This window comes from Corapipo altera, unplaced genomic scaffold (assembly GCF_003945725.1).
Source record: "Corapipo altera isolate COAL_440 unplaced genomic scaffold, ASM394572v1 46, whole genome shotgun sequence".
NCBI lineage: Eukaryota > Metazoa > Chordata > Aves > Passeriformes > Pipridae > Corapipo > Corapipo altera.
In genome coordinates, this window is record NW_020884883.1 from 1,444,650 (window position 1) to 1,466,430 (window position 21,781).

Below are 21,781 nucleotides of genomic sequence, written 5' to 3' on the forward strand. Positions count from 1 at the left end.
TTTAATTTTGTGTAGTCCTCCAGAGTTATTCAGAAGAGAAAAGCTAAATCTGAAACCTGGAGCATGGTTATGAAAAACAAAAAAAGCCATCTGGTAAACTAAGATATTAATTTGCACCATATCAGGCACCCCAGTAGCCACTCAAATGTGTTCATATTAACAAATGGTGTGGTGTAATCAATGACTTTGGAATGATCCAATGTGTTCCAAAGGCCTGTTGCCTGTATTAGACAAAATCCCTGTGTGCACTCTTCATAATACCACAGTTAGTGCAAATTGGTTGACCTGCATTCAGTTGTGCTTAAACTTCGCTTTTTTTCATTAAATGGGGGTAGGACTTACTGTACACAACATCAGTTCTAGCAGGATAGTTCATATGAATAATTTGCCATCCAGGTTTAACATTAACTAGCATCTATAACCCTTATTTATCATTTCTCAGTACCTGAGCTTTGTCTTCCTGTGAGGTAACTGCCACAGCAGGGAGTCAAATGAAGAGATTTTGTCATAATTGAATATGATTATTTTTTGGTTAATATTTTGATACAAGACTGCTTTTCCTCTTTAATTCATGAAAAATAGTTTGGAAAAACAACTTTTGATCATAAAATGGATAGGTGTAACGGAAAAAAAATCTTCACATTTCTTACAGTATAATAGTTACTTAACTAGTAATACATTGAGATGAGATGACAGTGAATCACTGCAGTCAACATATTTTGAATCTAGCGGGTTTTTTTCTAAGTAGTGTCCACATGATTTTTTTTTTATCATTAATACTAGATTCTTTTTTTCCAGGTTGACTGGCATGAATCTACCTTCTCCTGTAATCAGCAGTAAGAACTGGTTACGACTCCATTTTACATCGGACAGCAATCACCGACGAAAGGGATTTAATGCTCAGTTTCAAGGTAGGAAACCTGTAAAAGTTCAGCAAAAAAATTCCATATCTTTAAGCATCACTAAAGTTGGGTAAATTTGGAAATTATGTTTAAATATCAGGCTTGTAGTAAACAGCTGACTCATACTACTACTGCTCTTACGCTGAGTATCTCTTATCCTTGTGTGATCAGACATCTCTAGGGATTTACTTTTGGGAGAAATATGTGTGCTTCACAATGCAGTTTACTCTAAGTATATAGTTGCTTGCTCATTTTTTCTGTAATAAATTGCATTCAGTCTGATCTTTGCTTTAAAAACAAGCCTGGAATGCAACTTGCAGAAAGTCAATTCACACAAAGGTATACTGCCATCTAAACATTGTCTTCCTTCATTATTCAAAATCTAACTCTTATTCAAAAGCTACATTCATCCTTTGGAAATTTGACTTAACCATAGTATAGTACAAATTATATTTCAGGCTCTTACAAGGATTTCCATATAAAACTTTAAAAGAAGACAAAAGCATGTCAGTGTTGCTGTCAATTTCTACTTATGTTAACCTAGATACTTTTTTAAATGCAATTTTTTGGAATGGTTTCTTTTTTTATTTTTGTACTTCATAAATCACTACTCAAGATGAAAGACATGTTAGTTATATTGAAAGTAAAAGAGATTCTTAATTTATCTGTGCTTTTAAATTCTGCACTTATATAAGTTGTTTCAACCCTTTTACCTCGCACACCATCATATCATTTATTACTTTAGACCTTTCTTTTTTCCATGAAACTCTTGGACCTCTATCATTTTAGAAATGACAAACATACTGCAACAAATATATGTTTCTGGTGATTATGACGTACATGTGCAACAAAAGTATTTAACATACATAGTTCTTTTAGTTTTAAAAATATTTTGACTATTTTGGTTAAAAAAAAATTGTGAAATTTCATTTCATTGTGGCAACTCAACACAAGTATGTATTCTGTGATCTTTTGCACTTACAACTTATTTTTTCAAAGTTTACCAAGGATACGTATATAACACCACTAGTGGTGACTATGAATTTAAATGCACTGCTTATGTTAACTCTGTGCCTTAAGCCTATTTACTGGAGATCACAAAAACAATGTGACTCATCTTGCTAATGCACCAGAAAACTATGAATCAACAGGATGAAAAGGGAAGTTTGGTATAAAGTAACATACATGGGAAAATAGCTTTTGTTCTTTTTGAATATATCTTATCTCTAGACAAATACTTACCGTGAAGTTAAAGCTTTTAGGAAATATCTGGGGAGATCATTATTTCAGATGTATATCTGTTGCTCTGCATAATACATGAAGTATTGGGTGTAAGTGTAAACTTCTCTGATGTAGAACATAGCTTGTGAATGACAAGTGGAAGTTTCTTATTGCAATTCAGATTCTTACAATTACAGAAATTTCCTTTCTGAAGTTAATTCTTTTGAAATGCAGTTTTATCAAATTAACTGTATTAAATACAAAGATCTATGAATTAGGTGAGCCACAGCCCTCTATCTTATGAGGCTCAATTGCAATTAAACAAATTCCCATGTTAGTGATATAAACTCTATTGAAACCTGGGAGAAAGTGACACATAGGATGAAAATTCAGAGTCGTATAAAAAGCTGGTTAATCTAACAGCTTCATTACATCCTTTTTGTTACACAGTGCTAGTAATTCTTTGTATTATATGTGTATTTGAAAACTAAGCAATTATTTGGGATTTTATTTTAAGCAGAAGTAACAATATTTACAGCTAGACTAGTCTACTAGTTCCACAAATTGCATAATACAGATTGGAAGAGACTTCTGGAGCTTGTCTAGTCCAGTGCCCTCCTTAAAGAAAGGTCACCCAAATAAAGCTGCCCAGGACTGTGTCTGGTGGATTTTGAGTACCTCCAAGATTAGAGACTCTACAACCTCTCTAGGCAACCTATCCCAATGTTTACCCTCACAGTAAAAAAGCTTTCACTTATTTGCAAGTGGAATTTCCTGTGTTTCAATTTTTGCTTATTGCTTCATGTCTTGTCAATGCATATCATCATGAAGAGTCTGTCTCCACCTTCTTTACACCCTCTCATCATCTCAGATATTAATACACACCAATCAGATTCACTCCTGCTTCCCCCAAGCCGCCTCTTCTCCAGGCTAAAATTTCCCAGCTCTCTCAGCCTCTCCATCATGTTTTTGTTCTCAGAAACTCTTTTCTGCTAAAATTCAACAACTTTTACATATATTTCCATCTTAGGTGCTTTTCTTGAGTTAAATAATTATTTGAGCTGATCATTAAAAAAACAAACAAACAAATCACCAAAAAACCTCCTGTGACATACATGACCTAATTTTCTGGAAGAAAACCTAGCAGTGAAAAATGATGCCTCAAATATCTGACTGCCTCCAGACACAACTCTTATATTTGTCGTCTGGGCAAATCCTGCAGTGTAGGCTCTAGGACGCTGAGACCTCTAAGAGGCATTTTCCTTATGGGCAAATATTTACAATAGTTTAAATGGACTGTTCCAGAATACACAAATGTAGTTGGGATTGATACGTGGTTGAACTATCTTGTCTTTGAGACAGTTATAGTAAATACATAGATTCTTTTGAAGTAACTATTTAACACTCACTTTACCAATAGACGAGTCCCCATTACCAGTTTGACCAAATCATGAGGATCTTTTTGATTGTTCTAATTTCCCAGAGATTTTAATTATTGGACAACTGTCCTCAGGGCACTCAGGACTCTACTTTCTAACATTACTTAGACTGCTTTCTCCTTATACTTCTTTTTAGAAGGAACAGTCCTTAAAAGTCAGTCTGTACTGTCTTTTTGTGATTATTTACTTTGTTCAATCATGTGTGTGTGATGAAGGTGTATAATTATGCTACACAAGAACAATAGTCTCTATTGTTTGGGGAAAATAATTTTGATTGCAGTCCTCAGATATTAAATTAAAGCAGCCTAATGTGCCTTGCCAGATAGTAAATTATTGTATTTTTGAGTCTTAATAACACATAGATTTTTTTTTAATAGCTGTCAGATATAAATGTTATTCACAAAAAAAAATCGCAAGATATTCCTCAAAAAGTGGTAGCTTGTCTATTTGCAGATTGCATCATAAAGTCGGGGGGAGGTTGACCTTAACTGGATGCCAGGTGTCCACCAAGTCAGTCACTTCCACACCCCAGTAGGACAGGAAAGAGAAAACATATTGTGTTACTGTCACGGGCAAAACAGGCTCGACCCTCACATGTTGTCCCTCCTTTCTCCAGCTGCAATTTATGCTGCACAGCAACTTTTTTCCTGCTCGAATGTGTTATCCCATCACTGATCAGCCTTGGCCAGCTTCAGATCTGTCTTGAGCTGGCTAGCATTGGCTCCAACATGGGAGAAGTTTCTAGCAGCTTTTCACAGAAACCACCCCTGCAGCCATGCCACTACAGGTACAGCCACTACAAAGGGCTTGGTCACATAAGCATAATGACCAGCCCCATGTTACATGCAACCAGCCCCTACCATTACTTTATTCCTGTACTTTTCATATGTGTTCTACCCCAAAGCACTTGAATCCATCCCTTTCCCTGATATTATTATCCTTAAATACTCCGTAATTAACCTTGTGCAATCCCAAAATGCTCTTCCCTTGTACCCCACAATGAGCCCTGTATTTCTGGGCAGGCACCCCCCTCAGCCTCTGAAGTGATGGGAGAGCTCCTAGTGTGAACTATCCCCCAGCCCTGTGGGCTGGGTCTCACCAGGGACAGCCCTGGCAAGGCCAGGGTAGAGGTTGGGTTCTACATTGGTATTGGGGTTCCCCTACTTGCCCAGAACTCTCTGCATTTCTTCTGCCCTTGTGGAGATGGACCTGTGATGGTCCTGGAGGAGCCAGGGTTAGGTGGTTTTTGTCTCTGCCATCCACTGTCACCTCCCTGTGCTCCTCTGTGTGTGCACAGGTGAGCTTATTACTACCTAACCTAACACACATATCAACGTCACTGGCTTTTCAAAAGCGAGTCAATATTGAAGGCAGCAATCACACCTCTGAACAATGATGGGATAAGAGGTTTTTTTTTCTTTTCCTAGTAAGATATCAGATTATCAGACTTTTTATACAGTTAGCATACAGATAATCACTCTTTTCAACTCAACTCAAATTTATATCTTGTTTATAATCAAGTTATCATAGCTATATTATAGCTGTAACTTGGCCTTTTCCAGTCAGTCAAAACTAATACCAACAAGCAGGCAATTTAATTTTCTTTTCTTTGTGTGGTCTTTGATCAGACAATCAGAATTATTATAATCTATTTCATTAAAATATTGGAACTACCAATTTGATTTAAAGCTATGTATAGTCAATTATTTGTTCAGCAAAATTTTCAGATCTTTCTAAGTTTGCATTTTTTGCAATATTTAATGCCCCATTTTTAACATGGTCAAGAAAACCAGCTCACTGACAAGAAAAAATTTAAAGCAGTGTACAAGAATTGCACACTTGAATGCATTAACTATATGCAGTTTTAAAACTATACGTAGTTTTAAAATGTTTGGCAAGCTGAATGTATAAATAAAACAATGTAATCTAAAAGATGTATCTAAATGGTGGGTATTTGGATTTCCCCTTGCATCATATTTATTGTCCCATCTTCCATCAGATTAGGGAAGAAGTTTAAAGAAAATTTTTAAAATTAATTGGGTATAGAGTGAACAGTTTGTTTTGGTGTTTATTGGTTTTCCTCACCCCACCTACCTTGTTTCTTTCTTCTGACTTTTGGTCTTTTAATGTTCATTTCATCAAGAAAAATATTTATTCCCAATTTCTCTGTGTATCTGTGGAATTTTTTTTCATAGTTTCAGAGTTCCTAGTCAGAAGGAGACGTGGTTTTAAATGGCCTGAAAAACACAAAAACAAATTGCAGTGCAGTGATGTGATTTGCCTTGTCCGCTTCATGTCTCCCATACCAGCAACTTTGGTCCCATCGAAATCAACACTCCCAGTGGATACAATCTGATTCAGTTCTTTGTCTGCCTTGTTCCTTAGTAGCATTGTCCTAGGGGGAAGAGATGTTACAATTCATTTAGTTATGAACTTCTTTTTCTTTCCCATTCCTCTACCCTCACGTGTGCTGATACACAAAGATTCTTTCATATTCAGTGGGAGTAGCAGTGTTATGATTTGTCGTATGCCAGTGCTTCACAAATACATGAATTCCCCAGAGGTGAAGTATATTAACAGGCTCACAAGGAGACAAAAGCTTAGCACTTCCCAGAAACAAAGCTTATCAATTTACACAGGATGACTTAAAAGGTGTGATAATGAATCCCCTGCTTTTGCATATTTATGGTATGTACACTATGCTTGCTTAGCTTTTGCTTATTTCCAGAACAGTAGGTTGTTTTAATATTTCTAGGTTTCTATTTAAGAGGGAAAAAAACCACAATACTTTTTTCTGTACAGCTAAAACTAATCTGCTTAAGTTAAATATTTATTTCAAAATTCCTAGAAAGAGAATAGAAAGTTTCCAAAACATGATTACTGCGTGTGTTTCACAGTAACTCAGGCCTCTCTTGTAGGGTGCTTGGAATAAAGTGTGCTATTTTTGGCAAGTTTTCAGGGAGGTTCAAAAAGGTACTAGCTATTTTGATAATTATGTACCAGAAGTTATCTATCTGTTGTGTTTGACTACCTTCAACAATTCAGGATTTAACAAATAGATAATCCTGAAGTCAAACAATGAATATAATAGAGGCTGCTGAAATAAACGTGCGCTAATGGAAAACCATGAGTGAGGTAATGTAAAATCAACTTGCAATTGCTACTTCTTTCAATGACTTTTCATAATTCACTGAGTTTGCATATAAATGTGTGTCTATCCTTCCTACATATTCAGTAAAACCCCAGAAAGAATGTGCAGTATTTCCTTGGTACTTTTAATCAGGGGTTTCATTTATAATTGTTATTTAGAGTAAATTTGAAAAATAAAATTTGTAAAAGCAATTGATAAAATCAGAAAGACAGAAAAACCTATTATTTTCTAGCTCTTAAGTGATGCTGAATATGTATTTTTCCTTTAAAATGGTACTGAGACAATAATTTGTATTTTGTTAAATTTTATTATCAAGAGGATAAACCATCTTGATGTGAAAAAGTCAATAAGATGGTAATCCATCATCTCTCTTGGTCATTCTTTTCTGTGATTAACACAAACACGGTTAAATATGAAGTCCTGTCTTCTCAATTGTATTAGTCTGGGTTGGTCTTTTTGTGTCCAGTAGTGCTATTTTCCCTCAACAGAGTAAAAAGTCTTTTGTTAGCTTTTTGAAGCACCAAGTCACCCCTCAGTCTCCTAGATAAATTTAGGAGAATGAGTTCTTTAAATCTCTCACTGGAAGTAATTTTCACCACTTAATGCAGTTGGTGCTATTTGAAACTTCCAGTGACCCACTTATATGATTTTAGCTATCTCAAAATAAGTAGTACTGGATCTACAGCTAAAACTACATTTACCGTTTTTCCCTCCATGTGTTTATTTTTATCCTAGTTCTATTTTTTCTTTTAAAAAGTCATGAACACTTAGGAAATTAATTATCTAAATCATATTACACTAAATTATATACCCTAGAGACACAACTTTTCTTAACTCTATTTGTATGCCTGTCAAGGCTAATATAGGTAGACTATGCTTGTCATTTTTTTTTTCTTCCTTTTTTTGTGTTCTGTCACGTTGTATTTCTTACATCCTGTAAATACAGTCATCGTATTGGTATCAGTAAGTAATTTATTTTGAGTCTTTTATTTTTACTTGTTTAGATTTCAGTAAGAGTGTATTAAAATATTTTCTTTGAACTTTTGTTTAGTATAATTGGTTTAGATTGGAAACATTTATTCAGCTATGTGGTAAAATCTGTACAAACCTACAATGAGGTAAGTTATTGGAGAATGTTTGTTTATGAAGTCAGAAGGAATAAATCTTTATTAAAAGTAAAATTCTTTTGGTCAAATCTTTGTATGTGACTATTGATAGTGAATAGCTCCCTCCCTCTGGAAATCAACTTAAACTATCCTTTTACACTCTGACTTCAGTCATGTAATATATCCTACATTGATACCTGAGAATAGAAAATAACTAACACCATCGAGCACTGGACTGTATTTTCTCATCTCTAAAATTAGATTGTTTGATCAAAAAGGAGAATTTTAATCCAATGAAAACTATAGTAATGAAATCAATATTTGACATCTTATGGTCCCATGCATTCAATATATATCAATCAGTAATTTGGCATATATATTGAGTTCAGCACATCCTTGACTGGCTCTCTTCCTCTCATTTTTAAAACCTCGAAACCTTTTCTTTTTCAGTGTTTGGCATTAGAAATTACCTTTGATTTTATTGTTAAGACTGACATCTTATAAAGTCAACATGCATTCTTGTCTGTTTTGATGTCACAAAAATATCTGTTTTTCTCAAAATTTTAAGAAAAGCCCAAAAGTTGACACAGAGTGACAAAAAGAAAAAAATGTATATCTAAAGAAACCACATTTACTAAAAGTACAGAAGAATTGGACCCTATGATAAGGTTCTGTCCTCAAGAATTTCAGTCCAAAGTTTAGGTGGAATTTCTCAGTGCCAAGAGAGTGAGACATTTGACAAAGAGTGCATACAGATTTGCCTTAACACAAGGGCATTCTAGTAAAAAGTCTTACTATTAGGTCACCATATAGGAGCATATTATTATGAACCGTTGTGTATTGGGTTTGTGTGGCTAACTTTTGGTGGCAGGGGGGCTACAGGGGTGGTTTCTGTGAGAAACTGCCAGAAGTTTCCCCCATGTCCAGTAGAACCAATGCCATCCGACTCCAGGATGGTCCCACTGCTGAGCAAGGCTGAGCCCATCAGAAGCGATAGTAACACCTCTGTGATAATGTATCTAAAAAAGAGAAAAAGGTTATTGCACAGATGAAAATTGCAGCCAGAGAAGAGTGGAGTGAGAACGTGAACAACTCTGTAGACACCAAGGTCAGTGCAGAAGGAGGGGGGGAGTGTTCCAGGCACTGGAGCTGAGATTCCCCTGCAGCCTGTGGTGCAGACCCACAGAGGAGTGGGTGGATGCCTGAAGGAGGCTGACCCCATGGGAGGTCCATAATGGAGCAGGGTCTTGGCAGGGACCTGATGAACCATGGATAGAGGAGCTCACGCTGGAGTCGGTTTTCCTGGTAGGACTTGTGGCCCTGGGGGAGACCCTGGAGCCTGTGCCTGAAGGAGTGCACCCCATGGAAGAGACCTATGTTGCAGCAGTTAGTGAAGAGCTTTGCCTATGGGACAGACTCACATTGGAAAAGTTCATGAAGGACTGTGCCACGGTCCGCGTGGTAAGGGGGATGGGACCAGGCACTGCAAAAAGGGTTCTTGGCACAGTTGGAGAGTGTGCAGCAATGCCCGTTTATTCAGGGGGTACAAGGGTTTAAACAAACAAGGTTTGAGGGGCAGATTCCAAACCGGGGAGGCGCAAGAGATTGACAGTTCAGGGAGAAATGTGATAGAGAGACAGGGGAAAGATGGGTGGAACTCCCGGGTCTCTGAGGGAACTGATCAATGGTAGGTCTCCCTGCACTGTGGTACACCACAGCCAATCAGTGGTAGAGGAGCGGGAAATCAGGGGAGAACAAAGGGACAAACAACTTTCGGAGGGAAAGTCTGAGGGAGAAATGGGGACAACATGGAGGTATAACAGAATTCATAAATTTTGACAATAAACTGGGGTGCATAAGAATTCATAAGTACACAACAATAAACTGGGGAAAAACTGTCAGTCCGGTGGGTGAATTGTCCAACCAGTAACAAGTCCATTTAGATTCCATTTATGCTTCTCCAGGCAACGTATCTCTCCCATTCTGTCTTTTCATCCATCACAGGACTGTCTCCCATGGGAGACACCCCATAGGTAGCAGGGGAAGGACTCCTGTCCCTGAGCAGCAGCAGAAACAACCTGTGATGAACTGACCATAACCTACATTCCTTGTCTCCCTGCACTGCTGGGGGGCAGGAGGTAGAACTTGGGAAGGAGATGGGGTGAGGGGAAGGTGCTTTTAAGATTTATTTTACTTCCATTATCCTGATTTTGTTAGTAATAACTTCAATAAATTAGAGGGGTTTTTGCCCATGACGGTAATTGGTGAGTGATATCTCCTGACCATTATCTCAGCCCATGAATCCTTTGCTATATTTTCTCTTGTCTGTCCAGTTGCAGAGGGGAGTGATAGAGCGGCTTTTGTGGATACCTAGTGTCAAACCAGGGTCAACACACTACACCTTGATTTTTTGGCATTTTCCAGAGAAACAAAATGTACCTCATTTGCTTGTACCTGATTACAGTCAGGTTGCTAAGTCATACTTCTTTCTTAAGGGTCCAGTAAAGTTTCCATTGCTGAAAAGGCTCAAACTTAGCTGTTTCATAATGTCAGCACTAAGCAGTTGCTGATCTAACAGCTATTCGGTCTTCAGCTATTGTTTGTCATGGTGTTATCCTCCCTAGAAGTATTCAAAAGACTATAGTTGAAGCAACATTCAAACAGGGAGCTGAGTGGATCTCATTTTATGATTTATTTTTTTAGAGACAATTTCTACAAACTACTACTCTCTGTGTTCTGCAACAGTATATTCATAGAGCAAATTGTGTTGATATTATTTTCCAGAACTGTGGATGATACCTGCTGACATTGAAGACTTGATGCCTACTGAAGTGGTTTTATTATGATATATCATACATTGAAAGCACAAAGTAGCTAAGGCAGTTCATCAGGGCAAGGGGCCAGCTAAGTGACATAGAAAAGGTTAATGGATAACAAATGGCTGTGTTTCTTTTTAAACTTGCAGATCCTGTATCAGCTTATACACATAGAATGAGAAAGATTTGTGTAAAAATCTATTGTGACACCAATTTATCTTGAGGCTGTGCCATTTATTCACTAGTACTGCATGCAGAGATTTCCAGCACAGGAAGCAGGTGGAAGATCTGCTAGTGACAGGCAGTACTTTGTTAAATTGATGGAACAAGGAAAGCAACTGATCATGAACTTACAGCTTTTACACCTAGCCATATAGTACAAACATCTATGCCTACTGTGAAGCTCTCTGGAGTTATAATACTGATTAGTAGGGGAGATTTTGAAACCTGTTAGTGAGAGAAACACTAGGATAGTGTATTAGAATACTCTTCAGGCAAGGAATACAGAAACTGCCGAGGGTTGGACTATTCCAGTGCACTGGTTTAAACTAGAGATCCTACGGAAAATTGCGATGCCTCAGCAAAAGTCAAATGGGTAGCTGAGAAGAAAACTTACAAGGATCCTCCTAGGTTATTGAATCTGGGACCTTGTTTTATAAAAAACCCTCATATTATAACATTCCCTTCATAAACTGAAGTGAATATTAAGTTTGAGAATGACTGAGTTTTTTTGTTATTCTCACAACTACTAAACTTTTAAAAGAATTCATGGTACAACCAGCCATAGTGAAACAGAAGAAAACCTAGAAATAGGTAACAATCTGTTTACTGGTCCCACATGACTTTGAGTAATAAGAAAGGTTTGATCTATAAGCAGAATGCAGAGAAATTACCAATGCTGCCAAATATGAAAATGTAGATTATTTCTTCCAAGGCCAAAAAATGCTAGTACTCCCATAATTGTGCACAGAAAGGATTAGGTACTAGTGCAAAGCAAATGGTGCACTTAATTGGACTTTTCAATCTGAATTAAGAAAATACTTTGTTTTGCAACAAGATTACTCAGCCTGAAGAAAATTAGAGCAGTGAAACTAAAGCAAAAGGAAGTTGATGAATCCTGCGCTGTACTGAGATAAATTTGCTAATTTCCTTCAGGAATAATCCTATGAATGTTATTGCAAGCACATTACTGTTTCTTACTGAAACAGTAAGAATATTTAAAACAAAGTGTCAGTCTTTTTAGTAGATACAAACATACTTAAGGTGATACAGAGCTTAAGGATGGACAGGAAAGGTGCTTCTTATGATCACCAGGTACTGGGCAATATGTTATTCCTCTTTACCTTCACATATCTGTACTTGGGAAAAATCTGCAGTGAAAGGCAGCCAAGAGCTGAACTCAGCAGAGCAGCAGCAGAGCAGCTTGAGAAAGTACCAGTAGATGATGTCAGAATATTTTAGCTTTGAGTGGCAGCCAGTATTTGAGGTCTTGGAGGTTATTTTATGCGGTAAGAAAAATTGGCAAGGCACTCATGTATTTGGGTAATTGGGGAAAAACATATTATGTCATCCAAGACACACACAAAGACTGTTAGAGAAAATGTTAGGAACAAACAGGAACTGTTACTTCTGTTCTTATGAAGTTACACTAGAACTAAAAGAGGGTAAATTAGATCAAACATAACCCTATGTAAACTAAGTAGTATATTATCTTATCTGGCTTTGATATGACTTGTGTACTACACAACATTTACCTGCTTGCACACATGCAGCTAAGTGTAGGTGTAATGAAATAATTTCATATGCTAACAATCCTAGAAAACCCCACCAAGGTCTTAGCCACTTACTATTTCTCAGCCAAATGACTTTTGGTTATTGATTACAGTTAAGAAATCAAAGAAAATAGGTTTAAGAAACCTATTTTGATAAGCTAACCCTATATCAAAGAGGAGGCAAACATATTTGGCTGTTGTTTTCAGACCTTAATTTAACATGATCTTAAAATGTGTTGATGACTAACATTCTACAGCTTCTCTGGGTAATTTATTCCAGGGCTTAATCACTCTCACTGTTAAAAAGGGTTTTTTCTCATGTAAGCAAAATTTCCCTTTCTGTAAAGTCTGTAAGTTCTTGTTCTAGTCTTAGTGGAACTGCAGAGGTATCTTTCCTCTTTACAGTTTCCTTTTTATCTGTAAAGGATATCATACCACCTCAAAACCCTCTCTAGATTAAATTATTTCTCAGTGATGCCCTACAAATGGGCCTCTCAGTATCTTCACTTTCTGTTCACTTCTCCATGCTTTTCTTCTTACTAATTTCTGTCCTGTCTCCCCTAAGCAAAATTACACAACCAGAGAATAAGACTGCAAATTCTTGGTGCTAAAGAATACATACTACTTTGCTTTTGTACAGCTTTTAGCTCATTCATAATCAGTCAAACAAAACCAAAAAAACCCACCTTTTACTTCAAAGTCATATCCACCCTGAAAATGTATGACAAATCCACACAGATTTTTGATATTGTAATACAGATAATTTGAAATTAATCTTCAACCACAAATTACAAGTTCTCCACAAAACCTTGCATGTCAGATAGGAGGAACACAATTTAAACCAAAACAAAAATTATTAAAAAAACTCCACTTTATAGTTAGAGAAGCTGGATCTGAAAGGTGACTGCCTCCTATCTTCATATTCTGGGAAACAAAACTGTGGAATATAAATTGCATTTTAAAAAAACCTCGTTGTAGTAATTTTAGGAAGCCATCCATGCTGTAATGAGCTGCTGTGTATAATATGGTTTTAAAATAATAACAGCAGTAGAGAAATTTTTTTGTGAGTTCCCCTCTCTCAGAAATGAATGTAAGAAGAATAAAATGGAGAAAAATTTCCTTTTGATTTACAGAGAGTTGGTAATGTAGGGAAAGCATAGTATGCTTGTGTGCCTTATGAATTCAGAAAATAAAGCTGATACTACCAACTACTGTTTTAATTTTCAAAAATAAGAATATTTTTGAAAAATAAGAACATTTTCAGGTGCACTTAAGGTGCGTTATTTCTAAAAATTTGCACTAGGGACATAAGACTTTTACAAAAATTTTTTATATTTTGAGTCTCTAAGACAAAAAAGAAAAAGATCTCTATGTGTATTTGGGTGTTAAATTAAGGATGATCTCATTCACCCTTAATGAAAATATGCTGATTAATAGATTTTTAAATTTATAAGACAGGAGAGTTCATTTCGAACATGAGCAATGCTCCTCTAAATCTTTCCATGGCTGAGTTTATTTTAACTATAGCAAAAGTCTGAGGAATACCACCAGTGCTTTCCAGTAGGCTGATAAGGTTGTCTTAGACTTCCAGTACTCAGCTCTGCCCTGCTCCCTGAATGAGTAACTCATCACCAAAAGACCCTCGAAGTTGTGATTACCAGAAAAGGTTAAATAAGTAAGCTTCACTGAATGTTTAAATGAAGACAGCAGAAAGTCATACAAATTTTCAAAGTAATCACTTAAAAGGTGGAAAGTGCTGTTCGTTTCTGACATTATTAATGTAAACCCATTCCTCTTTTTCTGCTCCTAAATGGTAAATCATCTTTAAAATCAGGAGAACCTTTTTTAATGAAAGGGAAATGAGAAAGTAAAGGATAAGTGTCTCAGAAAAGGTATTCAAATGGTATTTAAATTGTTATAAAAATGCAATTCAGAATATTTCTTGTATTTACAGAAGGGGTCAATCTGTTTCACTGAAACCATGATGTGCAGTGGTCTCTGTTTCTTTCTCAGAGGTTGAACAGTTTTTATTTTAAATACTATACTTGGTTAATACCTTTTAAAACTACAAAAAAATACTGTATAGGTTACATAAGAAAACTTGCACATATGTATAATAGAGGCAAAATTTTGGTATTTATATATCAAACTAACCTCATGGATCCACATATCTCACAGATATCTACATTTCACTGTTAAAGTTCTCCAGACATAAAAGATCATTCCACCTAACGTTGCCATCTAAAATGTAGCTTGAGCAAGTGGTATGTGTTTCTGTTATATTTTGTGGAGAGAAAAAAGCATCTGTGTAGGAGGATTCATTGTGTCTATCTTAGAAGAGGATGAATCGCCCCCTTGATTTAGGTATTTCTCTTCATAAAACATACATTTTAGATGACCGATCGTAAGTACTGTTAATCTACTATCTAATGTTCTTTCAGTGAGATATAAAATGCATTTTTCTTGACGTATGAAAAAAATCCAAGGATAGAAACTGCAAGACTAGTTTCAATGCATGAGAGTCAAAATGTTTTCATGTGTCAGGTCAGAACCTCTAGGTTCAATTTGTTTTCTCTGTGCTTCAAATACAGCTGGTAGGTATAATTTTTCCTCATTCATAAGGGTATGTTTCAAATACATCTATCAAATACCTTTACGAGTGAAGTGTCACAAGGAATTTGAGTGATGATTGTAATTTTTGGCATAAAATAGGGTCACAGGGCAAAGAAAAGGAGAATATAGTTCTTTTCTCTGTCCACTGCATAATAACTCAGTGGGTTTACCACTCATTCATGAATGTATGGGTTTTGAATCCTCCAAGAACTGCTCACATGTTTTACATGACACATATACTTACAATTTTAGAAATTAATGCTGGTAGAGGGACCACAACTGCAGACAATATCCCAAATATTCACTACAAGAATTGTGCTGTCCATTTTACATTAAATGGAATAATTTTAATGGTTTGGTTATGCAGTCTAAAAAAACCAGAACATAAGGTGGCACTTGGTGGAAATTTTAGGACTTAAGTCTAGAAAGTAATCCTAAGAACACCATATCCACGAGGTTTGCCCTTCCATAAGGCCTTGGGAATATTAGCCTTACTGTCTGCATTGATCTGTCTATATAATGTACAATTCCTGCCTTAGAAGAAAAGAAAACACCACACTGCTATCAAAACCATTTCATACCATGCAACTACAATTGTGTTTCAATCATCTTTCATCATCTGAACACCTGTTTTCTAGGTTTAGGCGTAAATGACTGCACTTGCAGCATACATAGCACAGAAAGTGCTTTCTGCAGAACTTGCCCAATTTTAGCAGTTAAGAAAAAACAACCTCATTCTGAGGCTGCAAAAGCATTAGAATTCTAATATGGAAATAATTACAATGGAATCGTTTTTTTATGCAATATTTAAAGACGCATTAACTTGCTGTTTCAACCATTTAACTTCCTAAAAATATTTCATAGAGATCAGTGTGTAGTGTTGTAATCATAAAATTGATTGACAAAAAGTATAACTGACATTCTGTAGTATTAATTTATATATTTATATACTATGAGGTACTAAATACTGCCATTTAGGAAATGTTTAAGTTGATTTCTTGTTTCGGTTTGTATCTTGGATAAATGACTGCATTTTAAGATTATTAACCACTGCAAGATCTACCAAAAAAATTCAATATGAATCAAGGAAGAATTACTACTTTTTGTATTTTATGTTATTGGCATGCATCATATTTAGCATTCTGATACACAAAGTCAGGCACTAGCTATTTTGCTGTGACTTGGTTTTTTGCATAATAGTTTTGAATTGTCCAGGTTCGTTCCACAATTGTTTTCTACATCTGATTTTACTTTGCAATGATCAATTTGTTCCCAAGCCACAAAAATCGTTAATATCCTGTGATGGTGTCCTGTATTTTTACCCTTTTCTCTTACCATTACAATTAAAATTCTACCCCCTGTGTTCCTTAGTGTGCAACTGCACTAGTGTCTTCTCATGTCTCTTCCTACTTGGTTCCTGATCCCTCCTATGGTACCCTAACTACTTAGTAGGCATAAGCTGAGACTTTGTCAGCCATTCAGCTGAATAAACAGAGAAAAAAGATATTAAACCTCTCATACATCTGTTCTGTCTCACAAAACTTTGCCCCTTTGAGAACTCTTTCTTCTTTCTAATTCAGTTCATATTACCCTGTAGATTCAAAAGAGGTTAGGTGAGTCAAGTAATGTAACACACTGTGTTAATCTCCTTAGGAAACTGAACTAAAAGCATACCTACTGCAGAAGAGTGGATCAAATAAAAGCAGATGTGAATCTCACATTTAAAGCTTGTGGTCCTCAAACATGTAGATAATGTTTTGTACATTTTATGTATGAAATAAGTTTTAAAAATATTTAAGATTTTGTCATATGCAGTGGTAAACATAGGAAATCCATACATGTAATTAGGACAAGGGTTTTCTTTTCTTTGAACCTAAGCAAACTTGAATTCAAAATATTGCCAATCCTGATAATGTCTGTTTAAAAAGGATATCTTCTGAAACATGATAAATGGTTGTATTTTTGTAAAAATTTATTTGGATTACCACAGAAGCTGCAGTTATTTCAATCTTCTCTAGGAGTCCTCTGTAGCTTTGTATTATTGTAATGTATGATTTTGCTGCTATATGTCCATTTTATGATGTTTAATAATGGATTACCTTTTCTTTGTTTGCTTTGTCTCTCAGTGAAAAAAGCAATTGAACTGAAATCAAGAGGAGTCAAGATGTTGCCCAGCAAAGACAGCAACCACAAAAATTCTGTCTGTAAGTTGTTTATACCATTATTTTTAGTGACTGCATATATCTTGTGGAGTCCTTTTAGATGTACAAATCAAAGAGAGAGACATTGGGAAGCTATGGTCCTAAAATGGTTATTACGTTTTCAATCATCACTTTATTAGAACTCCACTGGTAATACTCAGGATGTAAAAAGCAGAATATGGTGATGTATGTAGAAAACCCCCTGCATTATATATAGAACAATATTTTTATATATGAGGATATTTAGAATTCAGAGATGTAAGGCAAATTAGGAAATCCAGGCAGGACAGTGCCATGTAGACTTTAGCAATTCAGTACTGGGGACAGTGAAGGTATCTTAGCATTATTTGTATCTGCTTATAGTTTCTGATCTTTTTTTCCCCTCACTTAATATCACAGCTCTAATTTTTCCTCTCCTTGCAAAACTATGTCCTGATGACTGCCTTTTTCCAGTCTTGCACAGAAAAGGTTAAGAAATGCTGTAATTCCCAGCTTCTGAAGAAGATGGAGATCACAACATCACTTTCCCATCTTTGCATGCCTAGTGCACTCTAGAATGACATCTCTTCTGTCCCTCTACACCTTTCCTGCCATGTATAGTGTGAGGCTAAAATCAACATGCTATCTATGGGACTATGAGGTTGTTAGTTTTCCTGAGCATCACTTTCCTTGAACTGGCAATCTGAGTAGTATCCTAAGAGTTCTTTCTCTATTAATCAGGCCAGTCTTGAAACAAGAAAAAGACGATATTTTTAAATTTTGAAAACTGAGAGTCTCTTAGACCCCCTCCAAAAAAAGAAAAAAAGAAAAAAAAAAAAGAAAGCCAGAGGGTAAGCCAGTGTTCACCCAGAACTCATTAAAAGTGTAAATCTAATGACTAAGATGTATTCGGATAAATTAATTCCACATGAAATAACACTGAATTCAGTGGACTGAAACCTAGGCTGTGATTGCCTTATTGTGTGCTATTCTGCAAGTACAGAGAGAATGAGTATCTTGAAAGTTGATGTCTAGGGAATATGATTTTGTCTCTGTGTTTCTGCAGTGAATTGTTTAATACGAAGTCAGTGTTTTGGTATGCTCACTGGAACAAAAGAGGAATGGCAGTTTTCTGCTTTAAATGTTGCACGTTGATGGTGTGGCACTCAAAAGGAACTTTTTATGCAAGGTGTAGCAAAAAAGTTGATCCATCTCTTTGGTGTTTGTATCTGAATGGGTGATTATTTCATTATTTATAAGTTAGCTCTGGAAGCTGTGTGATCTCTGCTTACACCCAGAGCACATGCTGTCAAACATCACATGTAATTACAGAAAGTGGAAGACAGGCTATGGAAAAATTATTATAAGGCAGTCTTAAAATTGCTTATTTCAAATGTAAATTGCCTTTTTTGTGTTTTGACTTGACATAAATCTAAGAAGTGCATTATTATTATTACCATTACTTTCATATATATGGTAAAATTAAAATAAAAAACAGCTGGATTCAAATGTATTTAACTACTCTTTCTGATGTAAGCCTTTAATATTTAACCATTTTTCTTACTAGTAATTATGTACACAGAAAAGGTAATTGGGAATTTGACTTAGAGAACTGATAAGAGTGGATATTATCATTTGATACCAATTAGCAAACCTAAAAAAAAAAAAAAGATAATTAAATACTAAAATAGTAACACCCCTCACCATTTTTGCATGTTAGATCTTTTTAAAATTCTCTCTCTATAAAGCAGAAAGGTTGCTTTTGGATTTTGGTTTATGGGGTGTAGGTGGAATTCAAATTCATGGCTGGGCTTCGTGAACGAAGATTTGGGAAGGGCTCTACCCACGTTTGTTACAAACGCACTGGTGGCTAAAAAGGCCAATGCGAGATAGACAAGTCTGGTTGCAGAAGACACAGCAGAAAGACTCCTTGGATGGTACCGGCAAGACACGATTCTTTCTGAGGTAGAATTCGAATGCCATCATGGCAAATGCTGTGAGAGCACGCCCTGCGTGTCCTACAACCTGCAGCTTTCCCACAGCATTTCCTCCCAAGCAGCACCTGAGAGCAGCTGCAGAAAGCATTTTGCAGTGGCACAACTAAACTCTGTTAGGATTTAGGTAAAAAATGTTACCAATGATAATAACATTATTGATAATTCCTTGTGTAATGAAGAACATTATTTCAGTATTTCTGTTGTGTACAGTCATAGCTCACTCTCCTCCTCCTCCTCCTCTTCCTGGACCTGCCTGGATTCCTGGAAGCTTTGTTTCAGCTGCTCTGCCATCCTTTAGAAAGAACCAGGTAGAAAAGCATTGTTTTGGGATATAGGTAGCTTGGTAGATTTACTATTGGAAAAAAATCATTATCATCTCACTCCCCAGGGAAACAATAGATTTTTGTTGGATTGTTTTTTGGTTGGTTTTTTTTGGTTGGTTGGTTGGTTTGGTTTTTTTCCTTTTTTTTTTTTTCTCCTCTTTTTTGGTACATCTGATGGAAACATAAGTTATTATACTCTTGCCAGCCATTACCTTTTAGCAGTGAGCCAGATGCGGCTGAATCATGATTAATTTATGGAAGAAAATGGGAAAAGAGTGTGAAAGGGAATTGAACTAAAATATGGTCCTGGTTTGTCAGTACCTTACACTTGGCAAAGGTCAGAAAGAGTAAACTGGGAGAAAGTACATAGACAGGCAGTTCTCATGGCTTTAAGTGCCTGAGCTGCCCCAAACACTGGCCAAATCCAGTCAGCATATTTCCCTTGGTTGTATGAAGCTAGTCTCTCAGAGGAGAAAGAGAGAGTTGTATTTTTGAAGCTATTTAGGGAAAGCCAATCCAATTACATCTATTGATGTCCATCTGATTAGTTGTAGGTTTAGTCTACCGACTTTTTTTATCATTTTGATATATATGGTATATTCCCAAAGGAAGTTACTTGACCTATCTTACTATCATCACTCACTCTTATTCTAATATGAAATAAACTTGCAGACTGTGTTCCTAATGGTTTTCGCCTTTTCTAAAAGTCCTATGACTACAGTCTGCATTGTGACTGAGTAAATAAAAATACAGTTTTGATTGCTGGCTCTTGAATGACTGTTTTCATGGCAATATTTGCGCCTAGCAACTCTCTCAGAGGGTGATTATCATCTTGAAACACCTGAGTATTATCTCTACAGCAGAGATTGTACAGGAAGCATCCTGTATATCCAAGAGAAGTAGAGCCCTAATGAAGTGAACTGCAAGGACAGACCATCACTGGGCAGCCATAGTCCTTATAAAAGGCCCATTTTCTAGTCAAGCAAAAGAAACTTGCAGTTTATATTTTCAAGTGTAGCCTCTGATACAGTGCAAATCTGCCAGTGCGGTAATGCTGGGAGGGGAAAGCAGAATTGAAGATAAAGTGCCTGGGAGAACTGATTTCCTGACTTTGCTCTTGTCAAAATGCAGTGTGGAAAGTGGCTCCTCACATGATGCAGCAAACTGTAGGGAACATCCATATCCTGAAATAGCAACAAAGATTAACAGACGAAGTCTGAGTGATTCTGTTAGAAATGTGGCATTCATATTGAACCATGTTAAGATTTCGTGCTAATTACTGAATACCGAGTAACTTTACCTCACTTTTCAAAGTGGTGTGTGAACTACTAGGTTTTAAAAAGTGAGATATCTGTAGGTATTCACTGAGTAAAAGCCTCTTTTACTTCATGAAAGCAATTTCAGGCTTCTGTTGTATTATTTGAAAATGTATTTTAGAATACCAGAAAAAACACATTAAATGCTTTGAAGATCATGATTCTAATGTAAGATTAATGCATCTGCTGAAAGTTGAGTTACAAACTTCATCTGAACAGTTCTTCACACTGAAGATGATAAAAAGAGCTACTTTACAACAATTATTTATTCAATGTGGAGCCAAAGAACAAATGATTTTAGAGAAAAAGTATTAATTGGTTGCAGCACATTAGGTTGAATTAATGACACCTGCTGTTGAAACTACAGTGATTAATACCAAAACAGGATTACATTGCTAGTTCTGTGTAAGAAAGAATGGATGACATCAGTCATTATTTATTTTGTTGTTGAGTAACTGGTACAAATGGCTTAGGACGTTGTAAAATAAAGTTAAAAATTTTAGGATGGAAGTTTGATGTTTACGAATACATTGCTCATATTTCAAATAAACTGGTAATTTCATCTTCTTGACATTTGACTACTGGTAAATTTACCTTGACAGAAGCAAAATGATGACTTCAGTTAATGTTCTTCAGTTAATGAAAGACCGTTTCCCTAAGAAGGAAAATATTGGACTAAATAGTTGCATTTAATAGCACAGTTTTCTGACTGATTTGTACTTATACCTTAGTAAAAAAAAATTTCTTTAAAAACTTTTACATTTTGAGAAGACCAGTACTTAGAAATCAGTTGCAAACCAGTGTGCAATGAACTTAACAAACTGATATGACAACTGCTGAAGGTCATCTCAAGATACAGATACAAAAGAAAAAACTATTGCTGATTACTACGTTTTTGTTTTGAAATTTGTAACTTGACATATAAGTATAAATTTCTGATTATTA

The 21,781-nt window shown here is 35.9% G+C and overlaps 1 protein-coding gene across 5 annotated transcripts in view; it reads left to right on the forward strand.

Annotated features, from left to right (window-relative positions):
* Window positions 1-21,781, forward strand: part of CSMD1 (CUB and Sushi multiple domains 1) — a 1,093,278-nt gene that overhangs the window by 692,117 nt on the left and 379,380 nt on the right. For all 5 annotated transcript variants that reach the window (XM_027640975.1, XM_027640976.1, XM_027640977.1 and 2 more), the window contains 2 exons: window positions 799-911; window positions 17,147-17,224. In XM_027640975.1, coding sequence (XP_027496776.1) covers window positions 799-911; window positions 17,147-17,224 — 191 coding nt within the window. The remainder of the gene's footprint in view (window positions 1-798; window positions 912-17,146; window positions 17,225-21,781) is intronic.